Source organism: Paroedura picta, chromosome 6, assembly GCF_049243985.1.
Source record: "Paroedura picta isolate Pp20150507F chromosome 6, Ppicta_v3.0, whole genome shotgun sequence".
Lineage (NCBI taxonomy): Eukaryota > Metazoa > Chordata > Lepidosauria > Squamata > Gekkonidae > Paroedura > Paroedura picta.
This window is the reverse complement of record NC_135374.1, coordinates 3492100-3516696: the sequence shown is the minus strand read 5'-3', so window position 1 is coordinate 3516696 and position 24597 is coordinate 3492100. Positions and strand designations below refer to the sequence as shown.

Below are 24597 nucleotides of genomic sequence, written 5' to 3'. Positions count from 1 at the left end.
GCAAAGTTCAGCGAATGCTGCCAATTCAGCAACGCGCTGGAAGGGCAATTTGGAACGGAGTCATTATCTGCTCGTTCTTGCAACAATGCAAATGAAAAAGCTCCCGGGAGAAACACTGTAAAACCTACATATCAATAGAACAATTTCAATTATCGACTGCCGCTTCTGCAGAAACAACAACATTGCACTAAAAGATTGTGACGTTTTCTTATATCTGATGGTTTTGTATTTAATAAACTTAAGTCCTTTCGTGGACACTTGAAATTTTTCTATTGACATGTGGTTTTCTTCTTGTTGTTTGCATCGTCCTCCTCTGTGAGCTCTTTTGGATTATTACCGACATCCTCTGAAAAATTATATGAGAACAGTCATTTAATAGTACAGTACATCCCGCTCCATCGGTACCTTTTGGGCTTGAAAGGCTGGAGGGCGTGATGAAGGATCCGAATCACAGAGCCTTGCTGTAAAGGTACAACTTCATGCCTGCTGCACTGTTCGCAGCTTCGTCTCGCGGGTCTCTCGTTCAAAGAAAGGCTTTTGACGGAAATGACGATTTTGTGAAAGGCAGATGGGGAGTGGGTGGGCAGGAAGGGGGGGACATGATAGCCCTCTTTAAGTATTTGAAAGGTTGTCGCTTGGAGGAGGGCAGGATGCTGTTTCTGTTGGCTGCAGAGGAGAGGACACACAGTAATGGGTTTAAACTTCAAGTACAACGATATAGGCTAGATATCAGGAAAAAGTTTTTCACAGTCAGAGTAGTTCAGCAGTGGAATAGGCTGCCTAAGGAGGTGGTGAGCTCCCCCTCACTGGCAGTCTTCAAGCAAAGGTTGGAGACACACTTTTCTTGGATGCTTTAGGATGCTTAGGGCTGATCCTGCATTGAGCAGGGGGTTGGACTAGATGGCCTGTATGGCCCCTTCCAACTCTAGGATTCTATGAAGGGATGTGCCAGGGTCTGTCTCTTGTGGTCCTTCCTTGCATACCTAGGGAATTGCTTATCGCCACTGTGAGATGGTAGGTGAATATCCTCTAGGCCAAATTCTGGAGATTTTTGGTGGTGGTGGTGGTGGGGATCACTTGGGCATGGAATTGGTGTCACTGTGGGGGAGGGGGGCAGGTAGTTGTGAGTGTCCTGCATAGTGCAGGGGGTTGGACTAGATGACCCTGGAGGTCCCTTCCAACTCTATGATTCTCTTTGCTTAATCACACCGACTGTGTCAATGGAACAGGCTGCCTTGGAGTCTCCTTTGTTGGAAGCTTTCAGGAGCACCTGTCAGGAGTGAGTGATTTTTAAAATCCCTGAGAAGGCAAAGGGGGCAGGACTGGATGGCCTTTGGTGGTCTCTTCCAGCTCTGGAACCAGAACCCAATGACCCCCCTCTTTACCTGCATTTTGGAACAGAACCAAGCAAGGATGACAGCGTTTTAGTGTTTTGATTAGATACTTTATTGGAAGCAAAAAATTCTGTGCATGTTTAAAAAAATCCAACCCGTGTACACATTTTTCATTGCTTTAAGAACCCAAGCCACGGAAAACTCAATATTAAAAAGCAGCAAGATGGATCTTTTTTTTTTCTTTTTTAATCTTTTGCACATTTAAGAATACAACGATACAAGAAAAAAAAAAGTAGCCGGGTCACCATTTCGATCTCTTTTTGGGGAAAGAACGATCGTTCTGCTGCCATGTTTAAGTGGCATCTTTCGAGATATGCTACTTCTAAACCAAAAAAAAAAAAATAATTAAAATTAATTTTGCGTTATAAAGCATTTTTTTAAAATGTCTTATTCTGCCCCTTAACATGACATTACTGGTATACGCAAAGTTATTGGAAAACTCAAGTCGAAGTGATGCGTTTTGCCATTCCATTTCCACAATGCAGGAAAATGTACATCAGAAGCTAAGGATACTTTTTTTGGGGGGGTGGGGGGGGTCTCTGCCCCAAGGTAGAAGGGATTCGAGGAAGGAGGAGAATCTAATTCCCCCTCCCACTTGGTCGCTCAGAGACGTAAAGCCTTCTGTGTGTTGGACCCCTCCCCACCTTCATAAACCTTCCCTGCAAACAATGTATTTACAAATCGTATTTAGTTAACTCACACAGCAATTTCACAAGGACTAGTACAGATTTCAGAGTGCACTTCTAGAGTGTGAAGAGCGAGTGTGTGTGTGTGCGCGTCTCAAGTGTTTCTCTGGCAGCTACATCATGTGACAATCAGCAAAAAGCTCTGAACGGATCAAACAAGTTCTTCAACAACGGTACAAAAAAAAAAAGAGAGAAAAAAAAATTAAAGCGGAGAAATAAATACCGGAAAAGAAAACGACAGTTAAAAAGTGTAGTTCAGTTTAACGTTACACTAAACAACCAGTCAATTTAAGTAAACTATGCAAAACAAACAAATATACCAGACTCAAAAAGACACTACATTAAAAAATTAAATTGCTGAAAACAAAGGCAAAATCTGCATAATTGTAAGGTTGCTTGCATCTTATACTCCCTTCCTTCAAGCCAAGGGCCCTTCCAAATCTCCTTTTTTACAAGTAAATGCCCCGAAGCTCTGTTTAGCTCAAATGTACTAAGAAATAGTTTCTCCTGTCCCTTCGTCCTCTACTCCTTACATATTAACTTCACATTGGACCAAGGTATCTCGGATGCTAGTATCTTTCTGGGAAAGATTGACCAGCTTTGCCAAACTGCGTTTAATGCTGGAATCTGCATCGCTTTCAATACTCCTCCGTGCCTTCTCCACTCCCAATTTCTAAAGACGTTTCTCCCCAAACTGCAACAGTTGAAAGATACACTACAAAAATGAAATCTGCTTGTTTTGCAGGACTTCAAGAGAGAGAGAGAGAGCAAAGGGCCAGCTGAGCCTTCTAAAATCTGTCCGTGCAACACACCCGTCCCTTTGCCTCCCTGATAAAAGCATTTTGATAGCAAGGGTCGGAAGACAGCATCCCCCGACGCCAAGAAACGGAAAAAGACCAATGGACAAAAAATTAAAATGCAACAGCCATGCCCGCGGTGCAGAAAAGGCTACTGTTTAGAAAAAGGGTCAGAGGGATCTTGGCTTCAAAGGCAGAGCAGGTTTCTTTTTGGTTTTGAAGAAGGACCAGCTTCAACGTTACGATCGCTCTACGCTGCTTGGTCTTCAGCGCTGGCTATTTTTCCAGTTAAAAGCGTTACCCTGCATGCCCTTTGTTCGCCACATCCGAATGGTAGCTATTTCCATAATTCTAGAAAAGTGCAATATCGTAACTTAAAAAGAAGAGAACAGAGAGTCAGCCAAATTTGAACCTATTTTTCCCCTCTTCGGTTTACTGCAGGGGAAGGCAAACGGTAGCCCTCCAGATGTCCATGGACTATAATTCCCATGAGCCCCTGCCAGCATTGCTGGCAGGGGCTCATGGGAATTGTAGTCCATGGACATCTGGAGGGCTACCGTTTGCCTACCCCTGGTTTACTGGAATGGGCTAAGGATCAGTTGGGCTCATCTGTGTGTGTGTGTGTGTATGTGTGTGTGTTTTCCCTTATAAATAACGAGGACACCGACTTTTCTCTCTCTTTTTGTGCTTGTGAAGCTAACAGCATCTTCACGAGACAGGCAGCAAATGATGAACCGCACTACGTTACTGACAGGGCGGGGTGGGGGTGGGATGACGGGGGAGCGGGGAAGGGGCACGCCAAGAGTCACACCGCTGTCAATGAGTCGAGGGCAGGGAGGAGGGGAGGAGGAAGAAGAAGCAGAGATGGTCTGGAGGAAGGGGGGGGGGAGAGAAGACCACGTGCCATTAGCACGAACACCCCCCTTCGCTGACTGGCTGCTCCTGCGGTTTTTCAAGTTTGATGTCGATCACTGGAGGGAAAAAGCCGTTAAGGGAAACGCAGCGGAAGAGAGAAGTCCATGGCGGATGACAAGAGTCTTGAGACAGGACCGTGGGCTGGAGGGACCCTTCCTGGTCTGGCCCAGCAGGGGTCTTCTCAGGGGAAGGCCTGAGCATTACCCTGCATGCCCTTTGTTCGCCACATCCGAATGGTAGCTATTTCCATAATTCTAGAAAAGTGCAATATCGTAACTTAAAAAGAAGAGAACAGAGAGTCAGCCAAATTTGAACTGGCTGGTCCTTGGGTGAGACGGGAGGCTGGACAGGAGGGACCCTCCCTGGTCTGACCCAGCAGGGCTCTTCTGAGGGTCTTCTCAGGGGAAGGCCTCGGCCTCTCTGCCCTGTGGCTGGCCCTGCAGAGGAACTGGCTGGCCCCTGGGTGAGACGGGATGCTGGACAGGAGGGACCCTCCCTGGTCTGACCCAGCAGGGCTCTTCTGAGGGTCTTCTCAGGGGAAGGCCTCGGCCTCTCTGCCCTGTGGCTGGCCCTGCAAAGGAACTGGCTGGCCCCTGGGTGAGACGGGAGACTGGACTGGAGGGACCCTCCCTGGCCTGACCCAGCAGGGCTCTTCTGAGGGTCTTCTCAGGGGAAGGCCTCGGCCTCTCTGCCCTGTGGCTGGCCCTGCAGAGGAACTGGCTGGCCCCTGGGTGAGACGGGAGGCTGGACTGGAGGGACCCTCCCTGGCCTGACCCAGCAGGGCTCTTCTGAGGGTCTTCTCAGGGGAAGGCCTCGGCCTCTCTGCCCTGTGGCTGGCCCTGCAGAGGAACTGGCTGGCCCCTGGGTGAGACGGGAGACTGGACTGGAGGGACCCTCCCTGGTCTGACCCAGCAGGGCTCTTCTGAGGGTCTTCTCAGGGGAAGGCCTCGGCCTCTCTGCCCTGTGGCTGGCCCTGCAGAGGAACTGGCTGGCCCCTGGGTTAGACGGGAGGCTGGACTGGAGGGACCCTCCCTGGTCTGACCCAGCAGGGCTCTTCTGAGGGTCTTCTCAGGGGAAGGCCTCGGCCTCTCTGCCCTGTGGCTGGCCCTGCAGAGGAACTGGCTGGCCCCTGGGAGAGACGGGAGGCTGGACTGGAGGGACCCTCCCTGGTCTGACCCAGCAGGGCTCTTCTGAGGGTCTGCTCAGGGGAAGGCCTCAGCCTCTCTGCCCTGTGGCTGGCCCTGCAGAGGAACTGGCTGGCCCCTGGGTGAGACGGGAGGCTGGACTGGAGGGACCCTCCCTGGTCTGACCCAGCAGGGCTCTTCTGAGGGTCTGCTCAGGGGAAGGCCTCGGCCTCTCTGCCCTGTGGCTGGCCCTGCAGAGGAACTGGCTGGCCCCTGGGTGAGACGGGAGGCTGGACTGGAGGGACCCTCCCTGGCCTGACCCAGCAGGTCTCTTCTGAGGGTCTTCTCAGGGGAAGGCCTCGGCCTCTCTGCCCTGTGGCTGGCCCTGCAGAGGAACTGGCTGGCCCCTGGGTGAGACGGGAGGCTGGACTGGAGGGACCCTCCCTGGCCTGACCCAGCAGGGCTCTTCTGAGGGTCTTATCAGGGGAAGGCCTCGGCCTCTCTGCCCTGTGGCTGGCCCTGCAGAGGAACTGGCTGGCCCCTGGGTGAGACGGGAGGCTGGACTGGAGGGACCCTCCCTGGCCTGACCCAGCAGGGCTCTTCTGAGGGTCTTCTCAGGGGAAGGCCTCGGCCTCTCTGCCCTGTGGCTGGCCCTGCAGAGGAACTGGCTGGCTCCTGGGTGAGAGGGGAGGCTGGACTGGAGGGACCCTCCCTGGCCTGACCCAGCAGGGCTCTTCTGAGGGTCTTATCACGGGAAGTCCTCGGCCTCTCTGCCCTGTGGCTGGCCCTGCAGAGGGCCTGGCTGGCCCCTGGGTGAGACGGGAGGCTGGACTGGAGGGACCCTCCCTGGCCTGACCCAGCAGGGCTCTTCTGAGGGTCTTCTCAGGGGAAGGCCTCGGCCTCTCTGCCCTGTGGCTGGCCCTGCAGAGGAACTGGCCGGCCCCTGGGTGAGACGGGAGGCTGGACTGGAGGGACCCTCCCTGGCCTGACCCAGCAGGGCTCTTCTGAGGGTCTTCTCAGGGGAAGGCCTCGGACGCTCTGCCCTGTGGCTGGCCCTGCAGGGGAACTGGCCGGCCCCTGGGTGAGACGGGAGGCTGGACTGGAGGGACCCTCCCTGGCCTGACCCAGCAGGGCTCTTCTGAGGGTCTTCTCAGGGGAAGGCCTCGGCCTCTCTGCCCTGTGGCTGGCCCTGCAGGGGAACTGGCTGGCCCCTGGGTGAGACGGGACTGGAGGGACCCTCCCTGGCCTGACCCAGCAGGGCTCTTCTGAGGGTCTTCTCAGGGGAAGGCCTCGGACTCTCTGCCCTGTGGCTGGCCCTGCAGGGGAACTGGCTGGCCCCTGGGTGAGACGGGAGGCTGGACTGGAGGGACCCTCCCTGGCCTGACCCAGCAGGGCTCTTCTGAGGCTCTTCTCAGGGGAAGGCCTCGGCCTCTCTGCCCTGTGGCTGGCCCTGCAGAGGAACTGGCTGGCCCCTGGGTGAGACGGGAGGCTGGACTGGAGGGACCCTCCCTGGCCTGACCCAGCAGGGCTCTTCTGAGGGTCTTCTCAGGGGAAGGCCTCGGCCTCTCTGCCCTGTGGCTGGCCCTGCAGAGGAACTGGCTGGCCCCTGGGTGAGACGGGAGGCTGGACTGGAGGGACCCTCCCTGGCCTGACCCAGCAGGGCTCTTCTGAGGGTCTTCTCAGGGGAAGGCTTCGGCCTCTCTGCCCTGTGGCTGGCCCTGCAGAGGAGCTGGCTGGCCCCTGGGTGAGACGGGAGGCTGGACTGGAGGGACCCTCCCTGGCCTGACCCAGCAGGGCTCTTCTGAGGGTCTTCTCAGGGGAAGGCCTCGGCCTCTCTGCCCTGTGGCTGGCCCTGCAGAGGAACTGGCTGGCCCCTGGGTGAGACGGGAGGCTGGACTGGAGGGACCCTCCCTGGTCTGACCCAGCAGGGCTCTTCTGAGGGTCTTCTCAGGGGAAGGCCTCGGCCTCTCTGCCCTGTGGCTGGCCCTGCAGAGGAACTGGCTGGCCCCTGGGAGAGACGGGAGGCTGGACTGGAGGGACCCTCCCTGGTCTGACCCAGCAGGGCTCTTCTGAGGGTCTGCTCAGGGGAAGGCCTCAGCCTCTCTGCCCTGTGGCTGGCCCTGCAGAGGAACTGGCTGGCCCCTGGGTGAGACGGGAGGCTGGACTGGAGGGACCCTCCCTGGTCTGACCCAGCAGGGCTCTTCTGAGGGTCTGCTCAGGGGAAGGCCTCGGCCTCTCTGCCCTGTGGCTGGCCCTGCAGAGGAACTGGCTGGCCCCTGGGTGAGACGGGAGGCTGGACTGGAGGGACCCTCCCTGGCCTGACCCAGCAGGTCTCTTCTGAGGGTCTTCTCAGGGGAAGGCCTCGGCCTCTCTGCCCTGTGGCTGGCCCTGCAGAGGAACTGGCTGGCCCCTGGGTGAGACGGGAGGCTGGACTGGAGGGACCCTCCCTGGCCTGACCCAGCAGGGCTCTTCTGAGGGTCTTATCAGGGGAAGGCCTCGGCCTCTCTGCCCTGTGGCTGGCCCTGCAGAGGAACTGGCTGGCCCCTGGGTGAGACGGGAGGCTGGACTGGAGGGACCCTCCCTGGCCTGACCCAGCAGGGCTCTTCTGAGGGTCTTCTCAGGGGAAGGCCTCGGCCTCTCTGCCCTGTGGCTGGCCCTGCAGAGGAACTGGCTGGCTCCTGGGTGAGAGGGGAGGCTGGACTGGAGGGACCCTCCCTGGCCTGACCCAGCAGGGCTCTTCTGAGGGTCTTATCACGGGAAGTCCTCGGCCTCTCTGCCCTGTGGCTGGCCCTGCAGAGGGCCTGGCTGGCCCCTGGGTGAGACGGGAGGCTGGACTGGAGGGACCCTCCCTGGCCTGACCCAGCAGGGCTCTTCTGAGGGTCTTCTCAGGGGAAGGCCTCGGCCTCTCTGCCCTGTGGCTGGCCCTGCAGAGGAACTGGCCGGCCCCTGGGTGAGACGGGAGGCTGGACTGGAGGGACCCTCCCTGGCCTGACCCAGCAGGGCTCTTCTGAGGGTCTTCTCAGGGGAAGGCCTCGGACGCTCTGCCCTGTGGCTGGCCCTGCAGGGGAACTGGCCGGCCCCTGGGTGAGACGGGAGGCTGGACTGGAGGGACCCTCCCTGGCCTGACCCAGCAGGGCTCTTCTGAGGGTCTTCTCAGGGGAAGGCCTCGGCCTCTCTGCCCTGTGGCTGGCCCTGCAGGGGAACTGGCTGGCCCCTGGGTGAGACGGGACTGGAGGGACCCTCCCTGGCCTGACCCAGCAGGGCTCTTCTGAGGGTCTTCTCAGGGGAAGGCCTCGGACTCTCTGCCCTGTGGCTGGCCCTGCAGGGGAACTGGCTGGCCCCTGGGTGAGACGGGAGGCTGGACTGGAGGGACCCTCCCTGGCCTGACCCAGCAGGGCTCTTCTGAGGCTCTTCTCAGGGGAAGGCCTCGGCCTCTCTGCCCTGTGGCTGGCCCTGCAGAGGAACTGGCTGGCCCCTGGGTGAGACGGGAGGCTGGACTGGAGGGACCCTCCCTGGCCTGACCCAGCAGGGCTCTTCTGAGGGTCTTCTCAGGGGAAGGCCTCGGCCTCTCTGCCCTGTGGCTGGCCCTGCAGAGGAACTGGCTGGCCCCTGGGTGAGACGGGAGGCTGGACTGGAGGGACCCTCCCTGGCCTGACCCAGCAGGGCTCTTCTGAGGGTCTTCTCAGGGGAAGGCCTCGGCCTCTCTGCCCTGTGGCTGGCCCTGCAGAGGAGCTGGCTGGCCCCTGGGTGAGACGGGAGGCTGGACTGGAGGGACCCTCCCTGGCCTGACCCAGCAGGGCTCTTCTGAGGGTCTTCTCAGGGGAAGGCCTCGGCCTCTCTGCCCTGTGGCTGGCCCTGCAGAGGAACTGGCTGGCCCCTGGGTGAGACGGGAGGCTGGACTGGAGGGACCCTCACTGGTCTGACCCAGCAGGGCTGAGGGTCTTCTCAGGGGAAGGCCTCGGCCTCTCTGCCCTGTGGTTGGCCCTGCAGAGGAACTGGCTGGCCCCAGGGTGAGACGGGAGGCTGGACTGGAGGGACCCTCCCTGGCCTGACCCAGCAGGGCTCTTCTGAGGGTCTTCTCAGGGGAAGGCCTCGGCCTCCCTGCCCTGTGGCTGGCCCTGCAGAGGAACTGGCTGGCCCCTGGGTGAGACGGGAGGCTGGACTGGAGGGACCCTCCCTGGCCTGACCCAGCAGGGCTCTTCTTGCATTCTTAACGCTTACGCATGACTAGTTCTGCCTTCTGCCCAACTGCTGACCTTGAGACCTCCACCCCAATTCCAGAGCAAATCACCTCGATCCCACAGTTCTCAGCATACAACGGAACCCCACCTTAACCCCTCCGGAAAACGTGGTCTAAGCGAAGGATACTGTCTTCTCTGCTTTTGTCCTGTGTGCTTTCCATGCCGGGCAAGGCTGCGGCCACACGTCGGAAAAGCTGCAAGGGGAGAGAACCAGAAAAACAGTTAGGAAGCACAGTGGGCCCCTTGGACCCCAGAACTCATGCCTAAGCCTGTTTCTATGTACTATAAAAGCAACTGCACACGTTTGCAAAGACCTGCACTACTTTGCACACATGCAGAGAAAAACAGTTGACATACAGTGAGTGCTCTTCCTGCCCTTTTGTGCCCATCAGGGACCCTCCCTGGTCTGGCCCGGCAGAGTTCTCCTGGGGTTCTTATCAGGGGAAGGCCTCAACTTCTCTGCTTTTTTGGCCCTCCATAGTAACTGCCCAGCATCCAGTCTCAGATGCTGGACTAGACAGACCACTAGTCTGATCCAGCAGAGATGTTCTTGATCTGCATTGGTAGGATACCACAAAGTGCTTTGAAGTTTCTTTGCCAGGTTTTAACAGATTAATAAAACAAAGTGAAAGTGACAAACCCAGTGTATAGGGACAAAGGATACAGTAAATGTCTTTCTATGCACAATAAACTTTTACAAAAATTGATGATGAATATAAAGGAAATTGACTGTGCCTAAATGTTGGGTTAATTGCTTTCACCAGGTTTTAACAGATCCCTAGCAAAGAAATGAATCTCTTACAGAGACCAGGAAGTTCTTTGAAGCCCTGTCTCCTGGTCAGGGGAGTCTTAGAAATGCTAAATCTCTGGTTCATGCTACTGGAGAAACAGAAGAATCCCCTACACCAGGGGTAGTCAACCTGTGGTCCTCCAGATGTTCATGGACTACAATTCCCATGAGCTCCTGCCATCAAACACTGGCAGGGGCTCATGGGAATTGTAGTCCATGTACATCTGGAGTATCACAGGTTGACTACCCCTGCCTACACAGCCTGTATCTGCCTGTATCTGCTTTTGAGCAGGGCTCTAAATGGACCCAATCTTTCTCTGTTTTGCCTTGGTCTGCTATATCTCTCTGCTTGAGCAGCGAGGGAACCCTGAACGGAAACATAATTCTGCACATAAAAAGGTACAGTGGCTTTTAGGGCGACAAGCAATTAGCGAGTTGCCAAATGGGAAAAGATTTATCTTCAGTGGAGCAGGCAGAGAGAACACAGCTGGGTGTTTAAACAGCGCCATCAGGTTTGGCAAAGTGAAAGGGGGTGGCCACGCGCTCCCTGACCGAAAGCCGGGCTGCCATACCGGAAAAGATCATCTGGACATACCAGAGAGGGAACAGTAAAAAAATTTTAAAAATCAAAATAGCCACATGCATACTTTTCCAGAACAGAAACCAAGGTAGCTTTTGCAACATATTGGAAGAAGTGAGCGGTGACTTGTGAAAGCTCACCCTCTGCCTTACAAACGTCGTTAGTCCTGCAGGTGCTCCTCAACCCTGGCTCTTTTCTGCTGCTACACTCAGGCCTATACTTTGGCACAGCCAATCAAACCTGGGGACTCCTGTACAAAGGGAATGTCTTGGATATTTCGGCAATCACCTTATAGTAGGCTTTCTCAACCAGGGTTTTGTGAAACCCTGGGGGTTCTTGACAGCTCTGGAAGCATTTCCCGAAGGGTTGGGAGTTAATTAATTTTTTAACATTCGTTAAACGTTTATGGTCATGTCAACCTGCCCTCCATAATGGCTTGGGAAGGGGAGGGGCCTCGAGTGGGCGTGTCCACAGCTCTGCTTCCTGACCATGTTCTGCAGGATTGCACCACTTCTGGGGTTTCTCAAAGCCTGAAGGATGTTTCAGGAGTTTCTCAAGGGGAAAAAAGCCGAGAAAGGCTGCCTTAAAGCCACAATGCCACGTGTGTAGCTGTGAGAGAAAAAGCCAAGAACAATTCCGGTATAAATCAACAGTACTGTGCAAATCAACTCCGTTCGCTTTATTTGAGGTTTGGCGTTTTTTCTCCCCGCCTTGCTGTTCGTAATACACAAGATGGCTTGCACTGAATTAAAAGACTAAAGCACCAGTCTAATTGTCAATACAAACTGCTGGAATTAGCAGGCACAGCAAATAAACTTTCAGGCATCGGCACCTGCTCCTGGGTCCCCTTCCCCTCTAGACGTGCCCTTGAGGCTCTGGCTGCTCCGCCACTTACCTGTTTTACATTGTACCCTGCCTTGGCGCTAGTTTCGATAAACATTACATTCAGCTCTTTGGCTTTCCTCTCCCCTTCTTCGATCGACACTTGCCTGGAGGGAGAAGAGAAACGAAAGGGGATTTGAGTCCAGGAGCACCTTAGAGACGGAACAAAATTTGGGGGGCGATGTGCTTCCCACAGTTAAAGTTCCCTTTTTCAGATACAAGTAGAAATCTGACTTTTATCAGATGAAGGGAGCTCTGGCTCTTCAAAGCTTATTTCCCGAAAACCTTGTTGGTCTCTAAGCGGCCGCTGGACTCAAATTCGGCTCTAAATCCCAAAGAAAAACGTTTAGCCTAACAGTGTACTGCAACAGTGTAAATGGCACCTGTCCGAGAGGTCTTTAAGGAGCTGGGAAATACACATCTCCTCTCACAGTCTGAGGCAGGGGTGGTCAAACTGCGGCCCTCCAGATGTCCATGGACTGCAATTCCCATGGGAATTGTAGTCCATGGACATCTGGAGGGCCGCAGTTTGACTACCCCTGGCCTGAGGAAACAGCCTAGTACTTTGTGTGTTGACTATTTCCACGGATATTAAAGGGCAAAAACTTGGCTTTTGTGATTATTTATGGAAAAACTTTGCTTTTTCTGAAGCAGAACACTTAGATTCCAGCCCTGTAGCACCCTGGAGAGCAACAAGAGTTCCATAGTACGTGCTACACCAGCTTAGTTTAGCGATTAAGCCTCTAATCTGGAGAACTGGGCTTGAGTCCCCACTCCCTCTCCACTTGCAGCCAAGGAAGTGACACTGGGCCAGTCACAGTTCTCTCAGAGCTCTCTTGGCCCCATCTCAGGCCAGTCACCGTTCTCTCAGAGCTCTTTCCACCCCACCGACCTCACAGGGTGTCCGTTGTGGGGACAGGAAGGGTAGGTGACTGTAAGGCACTTTGAGACGCTTTCAGGTAGTGAAAAGTGGGGTACAAAAACCCAGCTTTTTTCCTCTTTTTTGAGAGTCCAAGCTTGGTATCTGATGAAGGAAGCTTTGACTCTTGTACCCTTCCAACCTGGAACAGCCATAGGTTGCCCTCAGTTCCCTGACGGCCACTCACGGCTTTTAAAGCATTTTTGAGACATGAGCGTTCAGGCTGGCCCCTGAGACTACGCGCATGAAGAAGAAGAAGAAGAGTTGGTTCTTATATGCCGCTTTTCCCTACCCGAAGGAGGCTCAAAGCGGCTTACAGTCGCCTTCCCTTTCCTCTCCCCACAACAGACACCCTGTGGGGTGGGTGAGGCTGAGAGAGCCCTGACATCACTGCTCGGTCAGAACAGTTTTATCAGTGCTGTGGCGAGCCCAAGGTCACCCAGCTGGTTGCATGTATTGTTGATTGGTTTAATGTAAACCGCCCTGAGCCTTCGGGGAGGGCGGTATATAAATCTAATAAATAAAATAAAATAAATAAATAAATGTGGGGGAGCGCAGAATCGAACCTGGCATGCCAGATTACAAGTCTGCACTCCTAACCACTACACCAAACTGGCTCCTTACCTCTTGTCGGCCAGGTCTGTTTTGTTTCCTACTAGCATGATGATGACATCACTTCCTCTTTCCGTTCTGACGTCGTCAATCCATTTTGTGGTTTGCTGGAACGAGTTGACATCTGGAAAGGAAAAGGCAAACAAGGGGGATGAAGGTCACGGGGAGGCAGTCGAAGCATCCATGCTGAGCACCAAAAACGTCAATGTCAGTCATCCCTGATATATCGGAGGCTTTATCGAGTGTCTGGAATTCTTGATCAAGAACTGACTGGCCTATTCTTTAGCCCATTCTACTGTTTTTCTACTCCGTAAACATTATGATTGTTTCTTTTCTAAAGGTATGCATTCGTTTTATAAAATAATACTTGGTTTACTGAATAAAATCAAGAGTCTAGTGGCACCTTTAAGACCAACAAAGATTTATTCAAGGCGTGAGCTTTCGAGTGCTTGCAAAGATTTATTCAAGGCGTGAGCTTTCGAGTTCTTGCAAAAACTGACCACTCAAAAGCTCACGCCTTGAATAAATCTCTGTTGGCCTTAAAGGTGTTCCTGGACTCTGATTTTATTGTGCTACTTCAGACCAACACGGCTACCCATTTGGTTGAGGATTTCAGGACACGTGTGGTGGTTTCCTGCTTCTTTCTGAAAACTATCTGCAGCTTTATGCACATTTGAATCTGGGCACTGAATTGCCTTCTGTTTGTACAAATTCGTGAATGGTTCTCTGAGTAGATGACCCAGGAGTTCCCTTCCAACCCTGCTGTTCTATTCTACCTCCATTTGAAGGGGACCAGGCAGGAGGTGATGTTGTGAAAGGTCTCTGGCTGACCCTGGAGAGCGGCTGCCGGCCTGAGTGGACAACGCTGTCCTTGACGGACCAATGAGCAGATTCAATATACGGTGCTTACATGTATTCAAGGTGTAAGCCAGGGGTAGCCAAAACTGCGGCCCTCCAGATGTCCATGGACTACAATTCCCATGAGCCCCTGCCAGCGTATGCTGGCAGGGGCTCCTGGGAATTGTAGTCCATGGACATCTGGAGGGCCGCAGTTTGACTATCCCTTGTGTAAGCTGAGGATGTGGTGGTGTAGTGGGGGGGGGGGGATGAACATTGGGAAAGATACTCCTAGGAAAAAGCACAGCTAACAAAAGAGATTCCGTCTTCTAGGCCAGTGGTCCCCAACCTGCGGGCCGCGGCCCGGTGCCGGGCCGCAAAGGCCATGGCACCGGGCCGCGGCTCCCTCTCCCCGCCCCGCTCCCGCAGTAAAAAACTTCCCAGGCCGCAAGCTTGCGGCCCGGGAAGCTTCTTACTGCGGGAGGCGGGGAGAGGGAATCAGGGCCGGGCCGCGCCTGTGCGGGCCACACCCGCTCGGCCCGATCCGCGGGCGCGGCCCGTGGGCGCGGCCCGATCCGTGGGCGCGGCCCGGGCGCGGCTCGCGGGCGCGGCTCGGGTGCGGCCCGATCCGCGGGCGCGGCGTGGGCGCGGCCCGCGGGCGCGGCCCGATCCGTGGGCGCGGCCCGCGGGCGTGGCCCGCACGGGCGCGGTCCGCGGGGGCGCGGCCCGATGCCCTGCCGGTCCCCAGCCTCGGAAAGGTTGGGGACCACTGTTCTAGGCCATTCCTCAGGCACACGGTTGATGCGGGTGGAGACAGGGATGGAAGTAGCAGAGACCTCCTTAGGGGAGAACCATGGGGGCTACCTGTTGACATTAAGCAGACCCCCGCAGCTCGATAAGCAGGCAGCCTTCTCGTGAATCACAGCTCTTAAGGAGCCAGCGATACTCTCTGCTGCCTAATCATTTGCGTTCAAACAAGGGTTATTCCCTCCGGAGCGACTAAACCGCACAAGCAATAAGGAACTTCTCCACAGCTCGCCGCAGGTTTCAAATACACAGCAGGAGGAGTCCAATGGGACTTAAAATAAAAGACAAGACAACCTAACCGGGGGTGCTTTGGTTTGTGAGCCCCTGCATAAAAACGGAATAGGACGTGGGGCCAAATGTTAAACCCACTGTCCCTCCCCAAATCTTCGGGGAGTATTTTTGCACCTCAGCACCGGGTTCAGAAGAGAGGTGAGCAAGCCCCTGTTCTGCCACATCCAGGGAGCATGACAGCTGCATGTGGACAATGGAAAGGAAAACGGAGGCGCACATTTATTTACTGTCTGCTCCATTTGTCCCTGGAGTAGGTTTTACCCTTATCAGTCGCTGCTTTGTCTTTGGTTGTATTTTTAATCCCATGTTTCAGCCCAATGACTGGTGCCACCCAAGCGTGGCCTGCAGTCATTAAAACACAAACGGTAAATTCTGGATAAAAGTTCATGGTGTATTAGAAGAAATGTTTAATGCCAAGTTTCCTATGAGACCAATATAGTTAAGTCTGTGTCCAGGAAACCTCCCACCGCAAGCAAAAACCTTTTTTTTAATGCAACGATGGCAGTGAGACTGGTGTTAGCTAAAAACTGGATGGTCCACGGGAATACCATCGATAGTAAACCAAAAGCAAGGGCATTTTTATATGGACTACTATCTTGCCAAATAAACCTAGACTAGGAGTATAGTAAGATCTCAGGGGGTGGGGAATGGGGATGTAATGTAATTCTGTTTATTCTTTATCTATTCTGTTTTTTTTCTTCTTCTGTTTATTCCTATATGCAAAAATAAAAAGAATAATTTAACAAAAAAACAGTGCACGGTGCTACCGTGGGAAGTCTTTTCTAAGCCAAATGGATATTTATTTCAAACGTGCATTCGCTGCCTTTCTTCCTTTGTGGAGCTCAACTGAAGGGCGTTAAGACACACACACATTTTAAAAAAAGAAATTGGGAAAAAAAAACAGTTCAGGACTGCTAGAAAACTTATGTATTTATCTATTTTCATTTATAGACCAGCCTCCCTTGAGGCTCAGGGCGGTTTAACCAACTGCGGCCCTAAATGAGATACTGAGGAATTGAGAAACGATACCCAGTGAGACCCTCAGTGAGCTCCCCCCCACTGGCGGTCTGCAAGCAGTCTCCCCCACCCCCTTCGATGCCTGTTAGATCTGGCTCCTCACTCCCAGCGGAAGAAAACTTGACCTTCCCTTCCAGTTGGAACGGGGGAAAGAAGAGGAGGGAGGGAGGGGATAATGCAGAGTAAGAGGTGTCTATCTGTCTATCTCTCTCTCTATCCATCTTTTCATTGTTGTAAGGGGTATTCTTATGGGGTTTTACTGTCTTTTGTTGTTTAAATTGTGTGAACCGCCATGAGACCAGTGGAAGAGCGGAGGTATAAATATAAATTAATTAAATAAATAAACACGGGTCAGGAACTGCTTTAGGACGTGAAGCCCCAGTTCCAACGCTTATTGTTCACATGATCTGTGCCATGTTCCTTTGACCTGCTGCTTGCCTTATTTGAATGGTATAATAGTAATTTTGTAGATTACGAGACCTACTTCTCATTATACCTGTTGAGAGTGATTTTATCTTGACCTTGCAAGGCTTGTAGTGTCTGAACTATTAACGCATGGGCATCTGGGCTTGAGAAGCTGCAGGGCCTGGTACGTTATATCAGTGATCCCCAACCCCTGGGCTGCGGCCCGCCACCGGGCTGCGAAGGGCTTGGCGCCGGGCTGCAGTTCCCTCTTCCCACCCACCCCCCCACCAGCGAGAAGCTCGCCAGGCTGCGAGCAATTTGGTCACGGAGTGGCCAATTAGCTTGTGGCCTGGCAAGCTTCTTGCTTCGGGACGGGCGGGGGGAAGAGAAGCTTGCCGGGCCTCAAGCTAATCGGCCACTTTGGTGGCCGATTTGCTGGCGGCCTGGAGGGGCGGGGAGAGGGAGCTGCGGCTGGTGGCATGCCAGCGGTGCAAACGCACATGCGCGTTTGCGTCCGTGCATGCGCGTTTGTGCTGGGGCTGCTGTGTGTGCACAGGGCCCAGGGCCGCCCTCTCCCCCCATTCCGTCACAGCGGTCTGCGGCAGCCAAAAGATTGCAGACCGCTGCTTTATATAACACGCCAAGATTTAGAATCATAGAGTTGGAAGGGGCCATAGAGGCCATCTAGTCCAACCTTCTGATCAACGCAGGATCAGCCTCCAGCATCCTAAAGCATCCAAGAAAAGTGTTTATCCAACCTTTGCTTGAAGACTGCCAGTGAGGGGGAGCTCACCACCTCCTTAGGCAGCCTATTCCACCGCTGAACTAGAATCATAGAATCATAGAGTTGGAAGGGGCCATACAGGCCATCTAGTCCCACCCCCTGCTCAACGCAGGATCAGCCCAGAGCATCCTAAAGCATCCAAGAAAAGTGTGTATCCAGCCTTTGCTTGAAGACTGCCAGTGAGGGGGAGCTCCCCACCTCCTTAGGCAGCCTATTCCACTGCTGAACTAGAATCATAGAATCCTAGAGTGGGAAGGGGCCATGCAGGCCATCTAGTCCCACCCCCTGCTCAACGCAGGATCAGCCCAGAGCATCCTAAAGCATCCAGGAAAAGTGTGTATCCAACCTTTGCTTGAAGACGGCCAGTGAGGGGGAGCTCCCCACCTCCTTAGGCAGCCTATTCCACTGCTGAACTAGAATCATAGAATCATAGAGTTGGAAGGGGCCATAGAGGCCATCTAGTCCAACCTTCTGATCAACGCAGGATCAGCCTCCAGCATCCTAAAGCATCCAAGAAAAGTGTGCATCCAACCTTTGCTTGAAGACTTCCAGTGAGGGGGAGCTCACCACCTCCTTAGGCAGCCTATTTAAACTGGTGGGGAGGGCTCGCAGGGGAAGCATAAAGGTGTGCTCGTAAGCTTGCTTTCAAACCCTTGCTTCTGTTCGCTATTTCTCTTAATAAAGAACCTTCTTATCAATGACGAGTTTCTTTATTGGGAACTCGCCAGAGGGCTGACATAGGCTGATCCTGCATTGAGGAGAGGGGTGGGACTAGATGGCCTCTATGATTCTAGATCCTTCCAACTCTATGATTCTAGATCCTGTGAGAGGTGGCCTATAATGTAAATAAATACATATGGGTTCCCCAAGGTTTGAGTCACAGAGATGTAATGTTCTACAGTCGTTTCTAGTGTGGTGTTGGCTCTGGCCTGCATATTTTGCAGGAAATGGTTCGGGGAATGCTCTTCCCCTGCATTTGGAGGAAGTTTCACACGGCAAGTTAAGGCTCTGCCAGCAATTAACAGACGAAGAAATATCTTCTCTTGACTCCAATCGAAGGGCACTTAAGGTTTGGCGTTCATACTAGGAGACGCACGGCTCCCAAGAACCTAATGAGCACTGATCATTGCGCTCAAATGCGGCCCAGTTCGTGAGCCCCATTTGTTTTGTGTGAACTGCTCAATTGTTCATTCTTGCACTGATGTTTTAACACCGGCTCCTTGGGAGTTGCACGAGGTTCTTATTTTGCTCAGCTGTAGTATTCGTAATGATCTGAACAAAGCATGCAACATGTTTATTCTTCTCACAGATCTATGTGCAGATGAAGGCTTCTACTGGTATTTTCAACTCCCTTTGCAGAGGGACCATAATATTTAGTTCTTAAAAATGTACGTACCTTGGAAGAAAGCGAAAGAGCAGATTGATGGTGGGGGGGGGGAACGGGACAAGACAAAACAAAACTTTTAATCAAGCAAAGAGGGAGGCTTACAGTCCTCGGGGATCCTGCCCGGCTGCCGAGAGCAAAGGAGCAAACAGCAGCAGATGACGTCAGTGGCAGAGCACAATTTGAAAGTGGCAAAAAGAAGCCCCACAGCTTGATGGCGAAGCCCACAGACCAGCGGATAACGAGTGAGATGGGGATGAGGTCGGCTGCTTTCCGGGAAGTCGGAAAGGGAAGGGGGGAAAGATGGAGCAGGAAAAGGTGGGGATCCCAGCACACCTTTACGGTTTGCTCAAGAGCAGCTTGCAGAGGAAGGTACCCCGTGCGTGAGAGAGCGGCCGGCAGCAGCTTCATTTAGCAAGCAGACACCAAAGCTCCAGCCAAAGTCAGGTGGCTGTTTTTCAAGCCCTGCTGCCCCCCCCCCTAAAATTTCCCAAGGTTTGGTGTTCATTCTGTGATGAGGAAATGTGTTCTGTATTTGTCCAGTGAACTTAAAACAAAGCTCTGCACCCTACATGTCGAGGTGGGCAGACTGTGGCTCAACAGATGTCTGTGGACTACAATTCCCATGAGCCCCTGTCCATGGACATCTCGAGAGCCACTGTTTGGCCACCCCTGCTGTAGGTGTTTCAGAGGGCAGCCAAGCTGGTCTGCAGTACAACAGACAGATTTGAGTCCAGTGACAATTTAGAGGCCCTGACCTATGGAGGAAGAAGAGCTGATTCTTCTATACCGCTTTTCCCTACCCGAAAGAGCCTCAAAGTGGCTTGCAGTCGCCTTCCCTTTCCTCTCCCCACAACAGACACCCTGGGAGGGAGGGGAGGCTGAGAGAGCGCTGATATTCCTGCTTGGTCAGAACAGCTTTATCATTGCCGTGGTGAGCCCAAGGTCACCTAGCTGGTTGCATGTGGGGGAGCACGGGTTCAAACCCGGCTCGCCAGGTGAGAAGTCCACAATCCTAACCACTGCATGAAGCTGGGCTAGCCTGCTCCTGTCAAATCTTGGAAGGAAGCAGCTTCACAGAATGATGATTCTACAATTCAGGGTCGATCCTGGCTAGTATTTGGATGGGAGACCACTAAGGCAGTGGTCCCCAACCTGCGGGCCGCGGCCCGGCGCCGGGCCGCAAAGGCCATGATGCCGGGCCGCGGCTCCCTCTCCCCGCCACCCCGCCTCGCAGTAAAAAACTTCCCAGGCCGCAAGCTTGCGGCCCGGGAAGCTACTTACTGCAGGAGGGCGGGGAGAGGGAATCAGGGCCGGGCCGCGCCCGCGCAGCCCGCGGCCCGATCCACGGGTGCGACCCGCGGGCGCAGCCGGGCGCGGCTCGCGGGCGCGGCCCGATCTGCGGGTGCGGCCCGCGGGCGCGGCCGGGTGCAGCTCGCGGGCGCGGCCCAAAGCGTGGGCGTGGCCCACGCGGGCGCGGGCGCGGCCCGATGCCCTGCCGGTCCCCAGCCTAATAAAGGTTGGGGACCACTGCACTAAGGAATTCCTGGGCTGCGGGAGTGGCCTGGTGATGTCACATCCAGTGGGAGTGTCCGGGCGATGTCACTTCCAGTGGCATGTGACTTCCAGGGGGGGGGAAGGTGTGATCTGTTGACATCACTTCCGGGGTTTCCTCAAAGCCCAAAGAATATTTCAGGGGTTTTATCAATGGTAGAAAGGTTCTGAAAGGCTGCCCTTCTGTGAGGTGGGTAAAGCTAAGAGAGCAGAGGCTGGCCCAAGGCCACCCAGCAGGCTGCACGTGGAGGAGCAGCAGGATCTTTGATGCTTCAAAGCAGACACTCTGCAACTCTTGATGGTCTCTAAAATGTTTCTGGACTCAAATCTAACGGTGGCAATTTCTGTGCTAACCCTGTTCCCTATAGGTTATGGGGCTCAGCTCTGGGGCAAGGTTATTCCTACACACAAGACATTTTTGAGGGAGTACGGGGTAGGGAGACAAACACACATCAGAAACCAAAATGTCTCCCATCTTCACGAGGTTCCCATCAGAAAGTTTTCACGCCACAACGGACAAGCACAAGACTGTGGGGCAGCATGCAGGGCCGGGCTGGCAGATGAGAGAGAAACAAAGAAAGCGCGAACAAACGAACAAATGCCGGAAAGGCAGAATTCCCGCTCCCCCCCCACTCACTTGTGATATCATAAACAACAACCGCAACAGTGGAGTCACGAATGTAGCTAGGGATCAAGCTCCTGAACCGTTCTTGACCTGCCGTGTCCCACAATTGCAACCGTACCTAACGGGAATCGGTCAAGGCGAGCGAGGGGGAAAAAAAGAAACACAACAAAACAAAGGGTCAAAGCCGGAGCAAAGAGATACCTACTTGTGATATCGTAAACTACTACGGCGGCAGCAGAGTCACGGATGTAACTGGGAATGAGGCTGCGGAAACGCTCCTGACCCGCCGTATCCCACAGCTGCAGCCTGATCTGTGGGAGGGGAGAAAATTAAAAAGAAAAAGAAAAAAAAAGCCGAACTGCCACTAAAAAGGAATAAAATTCTGATTGCTTATTTTTTTTAAAGAAAAAGAAAGAGCTGGGTAAAAATTAGGGTCGTGCGCAGAGGCGTCCGAATCGGCCGTTCCGAACGGCCGATTCGGACGTCGCCGCGCACAAGCCTAGTAAAAATTATATAAAACTCATGCATGGAAGCAACTGCTTTCGGCTGGGAGCAGAAGCAGACGGCTAGGGCTTTTCCATTGGCCGAAGGGGAAGTCCAGAGACCCGCCTCCTCCTCCTATGTGACAAGCACTGCTGCCAATCAGAGAACACCTCCACAACTTGCCAACCCCCTTCCGAGGCAGTATTTAGAAGGGTGTCCTGCAATTTCCTGGGTGCTCCAGGGGTCCCCAGTGTGGTGCCCACGGACTCCACGTTGACCACAGATACTTTTCCTGGTGCCCATCAAGTATTTTTAGAAAGGGGGAGGGGCAGGTAGGACTTTTGCCCAATGAGGCTTCTGACTGGTCACTGGAGATTTGATTGGCTGTGCAAATTTTTTAAAAAAATTCTGGCGGCAGCTGGTGCCACAGCACACGGACCTCCGCTGTGTGGCTGAAGGTAACCTGTGGCAGGTATTTTGTGGCAGGCTCTACGTTAGCCGCCTTGTGGAAGCCCTTTTGGAGCTGCACCCACCACGTGGTGTCAGGATTCTAAAGGTGCCAAAGGACACAAAAAGTCTGGAGGACCACTAATGCCGTGGCTAAAAGCGAAGACCAAACCCGATCTTTCTCCAGCGGCGGCTGCTAAACCCCAGAGGGAGCAGGGATCAATGCGTGTTCTCAGCAAAGCCGGCTGTCACATGCGGGGAATGTAACTCAGGAGGAGCAACATGTCAAAACATAACATTCTGAGCAAGGGTGACACAGCAGTCCTTCTTGGGAGGAATTCAGGAACCAAAGTAGCTGCTGAACAGAATCCCGCAAAAGTCCTAGCAGGGTTTGGAACCATGGGAAGCTCAGGAGCAACTGCAAGGCCTCGGGCAGGGTGGCCACACCGGAGGTCTCCAGACGTCCGTGGACTACAATTACCATGAGCCCCTGCCAGCATGTGCTGCTGGGAATTGTAGCCCATGGACATCTGTAGGGCCGCAGTTTGGCCACCCCTCTACTAGGGCTATAGGTTAAAATGTTGCATTTAGATACCGTGAATCTATTTAGCGTCGTTCAATCCATCTACTTCAGGGGTAGTCAAACTGCGGCCCTCCAGATGTCCATGGACTCCAATTCCCATGAGCCCTGCCAATGAATGCTGACAGGGGCTCATGGGATTTGTGGCCCATGGACACCTGGAGGGCCGCAGTTTGACTACCCGATCTACTTGGTACGGTCTGTCAACATGTATGCAGCACCCTCCCCCCAGAAAGATGCAAAATGGATGGGTGGGAGTGGGACAGAATCCTTCCACACAAACGTGGAAGTGGTTGGCAGAAGCATTTGTTCTCTGCCTTCTCCCAGGTTCAGGAAGCCAGTGTGAGCTGACATCTGTGAGCCACTGGGGTTGCAATAAAGAGGGGGGAAATCCAGGCAAAGCCCCCCCCCCCCCACAACTACTCTTAAGCAAGCAGTGTAGGTCTTACGGCTCCTGGTTGCTCATACATGTCTGGATTCATCCTCTGGCCAGAAGTGAAGCGGGGAAAACTGTGTGTTAAATTCACACCAGTCTTGGGTCACACCTGCCTCAGTCCCTTTACTAGAAAACAGGAATCATTCAGCCACAGAGCTGCTGTGAGAACACTGAACCACATGCGTTACAATTAAGTACAGGCCACTTGAGCATCTCTGTGTTTTGAAGGTGGACCACCTTTCTCTAGTGGAAGAGAGAAGACGCTACATAAGCTTTTGGCAGGATATGCCCCAAGAGGCAGGGATTGGCTTGACATCTGATACAATGACAGATGGGGACCACTCCAAATTCCGTGACGGTGCATGGTCAACCAAGTGACAATATGTTTTAGTTATTTTGCATCTTTCATGGTACTGAGGCCCGGTCTCTGTATTAATTCTGAGCAAACGGTTGGCTTACATAAATACGGCTGTTTTCGCTATGCAAAACGAAATCAATTCGCAGGAAAAAGTTCTGTAGGATCAAGGTATCGGCTTTTCCTTAAGGTTTTATCTCACAGCTACAGCCAGCCACATATTTAAATTCATGGATGTACATAAAAGCCAGATTTTCCTTACACCAACGCAGTCCCGCCTCTTCTGGGGCAGAATCATGCCCACTCTGGTGGCCTCCCTTGGGACTCCCGGCCACTAGCCCATTTGGGTAATTCCCCGGCTTAGTAAGGAAAAATACATTGTGCTTTTCTTCTCTGTGTGGTTACTACACAATTCTTACTCACTGTGCGATCCTCCAAGTACATGGTTTTCGATAAGAAGTCAATGCCAATTGTTGCCTGCAAAACAAAAGTTTCACGGGTGAGCAAGTAAACACCACCGCTGTCATCGGGTATTGCGGTTCCTGAGAATGCAAGAAACACTTCACCGTTCGCCCAGCTTACGTGCTCTGGAAACTGAGTACGGGGTGGGGGAGAATAGGTTTTATACCCCGCTTTTCTCCACCCAAAGGAGTCTCAAAGTGGCTTCCAATCGCCTTCCCTTTCCTCTCCCCACAACAGACAGCCTGTGAGGGAGGTGAGGCTGAGAGAGCCCTGAGATTACTGAAGAAGAGTTGGTTCTTATATGCTGCTTTTCTCTACCTGAAGGAGGCTCAAAGCCGCTTACAATCACCTTCCCTTTCCTCTCCCCACAACAGACACCCTGTGAGGGAGGGAGGCTGAGAGAGCCCTGAGATTACTGAAGAAGAAGGAAGAGTTGGTTCTTATATGCCACTTTTCTCTACCCGAAGGAGTCTCAAAGCGGCTTACAGTCGCCTTCCCTTTCCTCTCCCCACAACAGACACCCTATGAGGGAGGTGGGGCGGAGAGAGCCCTGAGATTACTGAAGAAGAAGAAGAAGAGTTGGTTCTTATATGCTGCTTTTCTCCACCCAAAGGAGTCTCCAAGCAGCTTCCAATCGCCTTCCCTTCCTCTCCCCACAACACCCTGCGAGCTCAGTCGGGTTGAGAGAGCTTGGAGAGAATTGTGACTGGCCCAAGGTTACCCAGCTGGCTGCATGAGGAGGAGGAGGAATGAGGAATCAAACCCGGCCCTCTCAGAGTCCACCGCTCTTAACCACTATGCCATGCTGGCACCAAGCTCAGGTGTGCCAAACTCCGTTGCCGCTGCCCTTGCTAGAAAACTATCTTGGGTCGCAGACAGAATATTTGCTTCACATGCAGAAAGTCAAGGTCCTGCATGGATCAATAACTATCTACTTGCTTCTACTCCCCGAAGAACGGCACGCTCTATCGACTCCAAGCATCTATCTGGAGGTCCCTGGCCCCAAAGAAATCCACCTGGCCTCGACCAGAGCCAGAGTCTTTTCCTCCGTGGCCCCAACCTGGTGGAATGAGCTTTCCGACAGAATCAAGGCCCAGCCGGAACACAAACAGCTCTGAACGGCCTGCAAAACGGAGCTCTTCGGCCCGGCATTCAGATGAGGCCAATGATGGGGACCTTCCTACGGCCAC

At 53.5% G+C, this 24597-nt stretch overlaps 1 protein-coding gene across 2 annotated transcripts in view; it reads right to left on the bottom strand.

Annotated features, from left to right (window-relative positions):
- Positions 1–1422: 1422 nt before the first annotated feature.
- RAB6A (RAB6A, member RAS oncogene family) overlaps positions 1423–24597 on the bottom strand; it is an 88079-nt gene continuing 64904 nt past the window's right edge. The window contains exons 3-8 of one of the 2 annotated variants that reach the window (XM_077341204.1): positions 23369–23422; positions 20850–20955; positions 12953–13064; positions 11423–11516; positions 9285–9351; positions 1423–3848 (exon numbers count right to left, since the gene is read on the bottom strand). In XM_077341204.1, coding sequence (XP_077197319.1) covers positions 3784–3848; positions 9285–9351; positions 11423–11516; positions 12953–13064; positions 20850–20955; positions 23369–23422 — 498 coding nt within the window. In that variant the 3' untranslated portion in view covers positions 1423–3783. Of the gene's footprint in view, positions 3849–9284; positions 9352–11422; positions 11517–12952; positions 13065–20656; positions 20763–20849; positions 20956–23368; positions 23423–24597 lie in introns of both variants that reach the window. The other variant, XM_077341203.1, reaches the window with a different exon arrangement.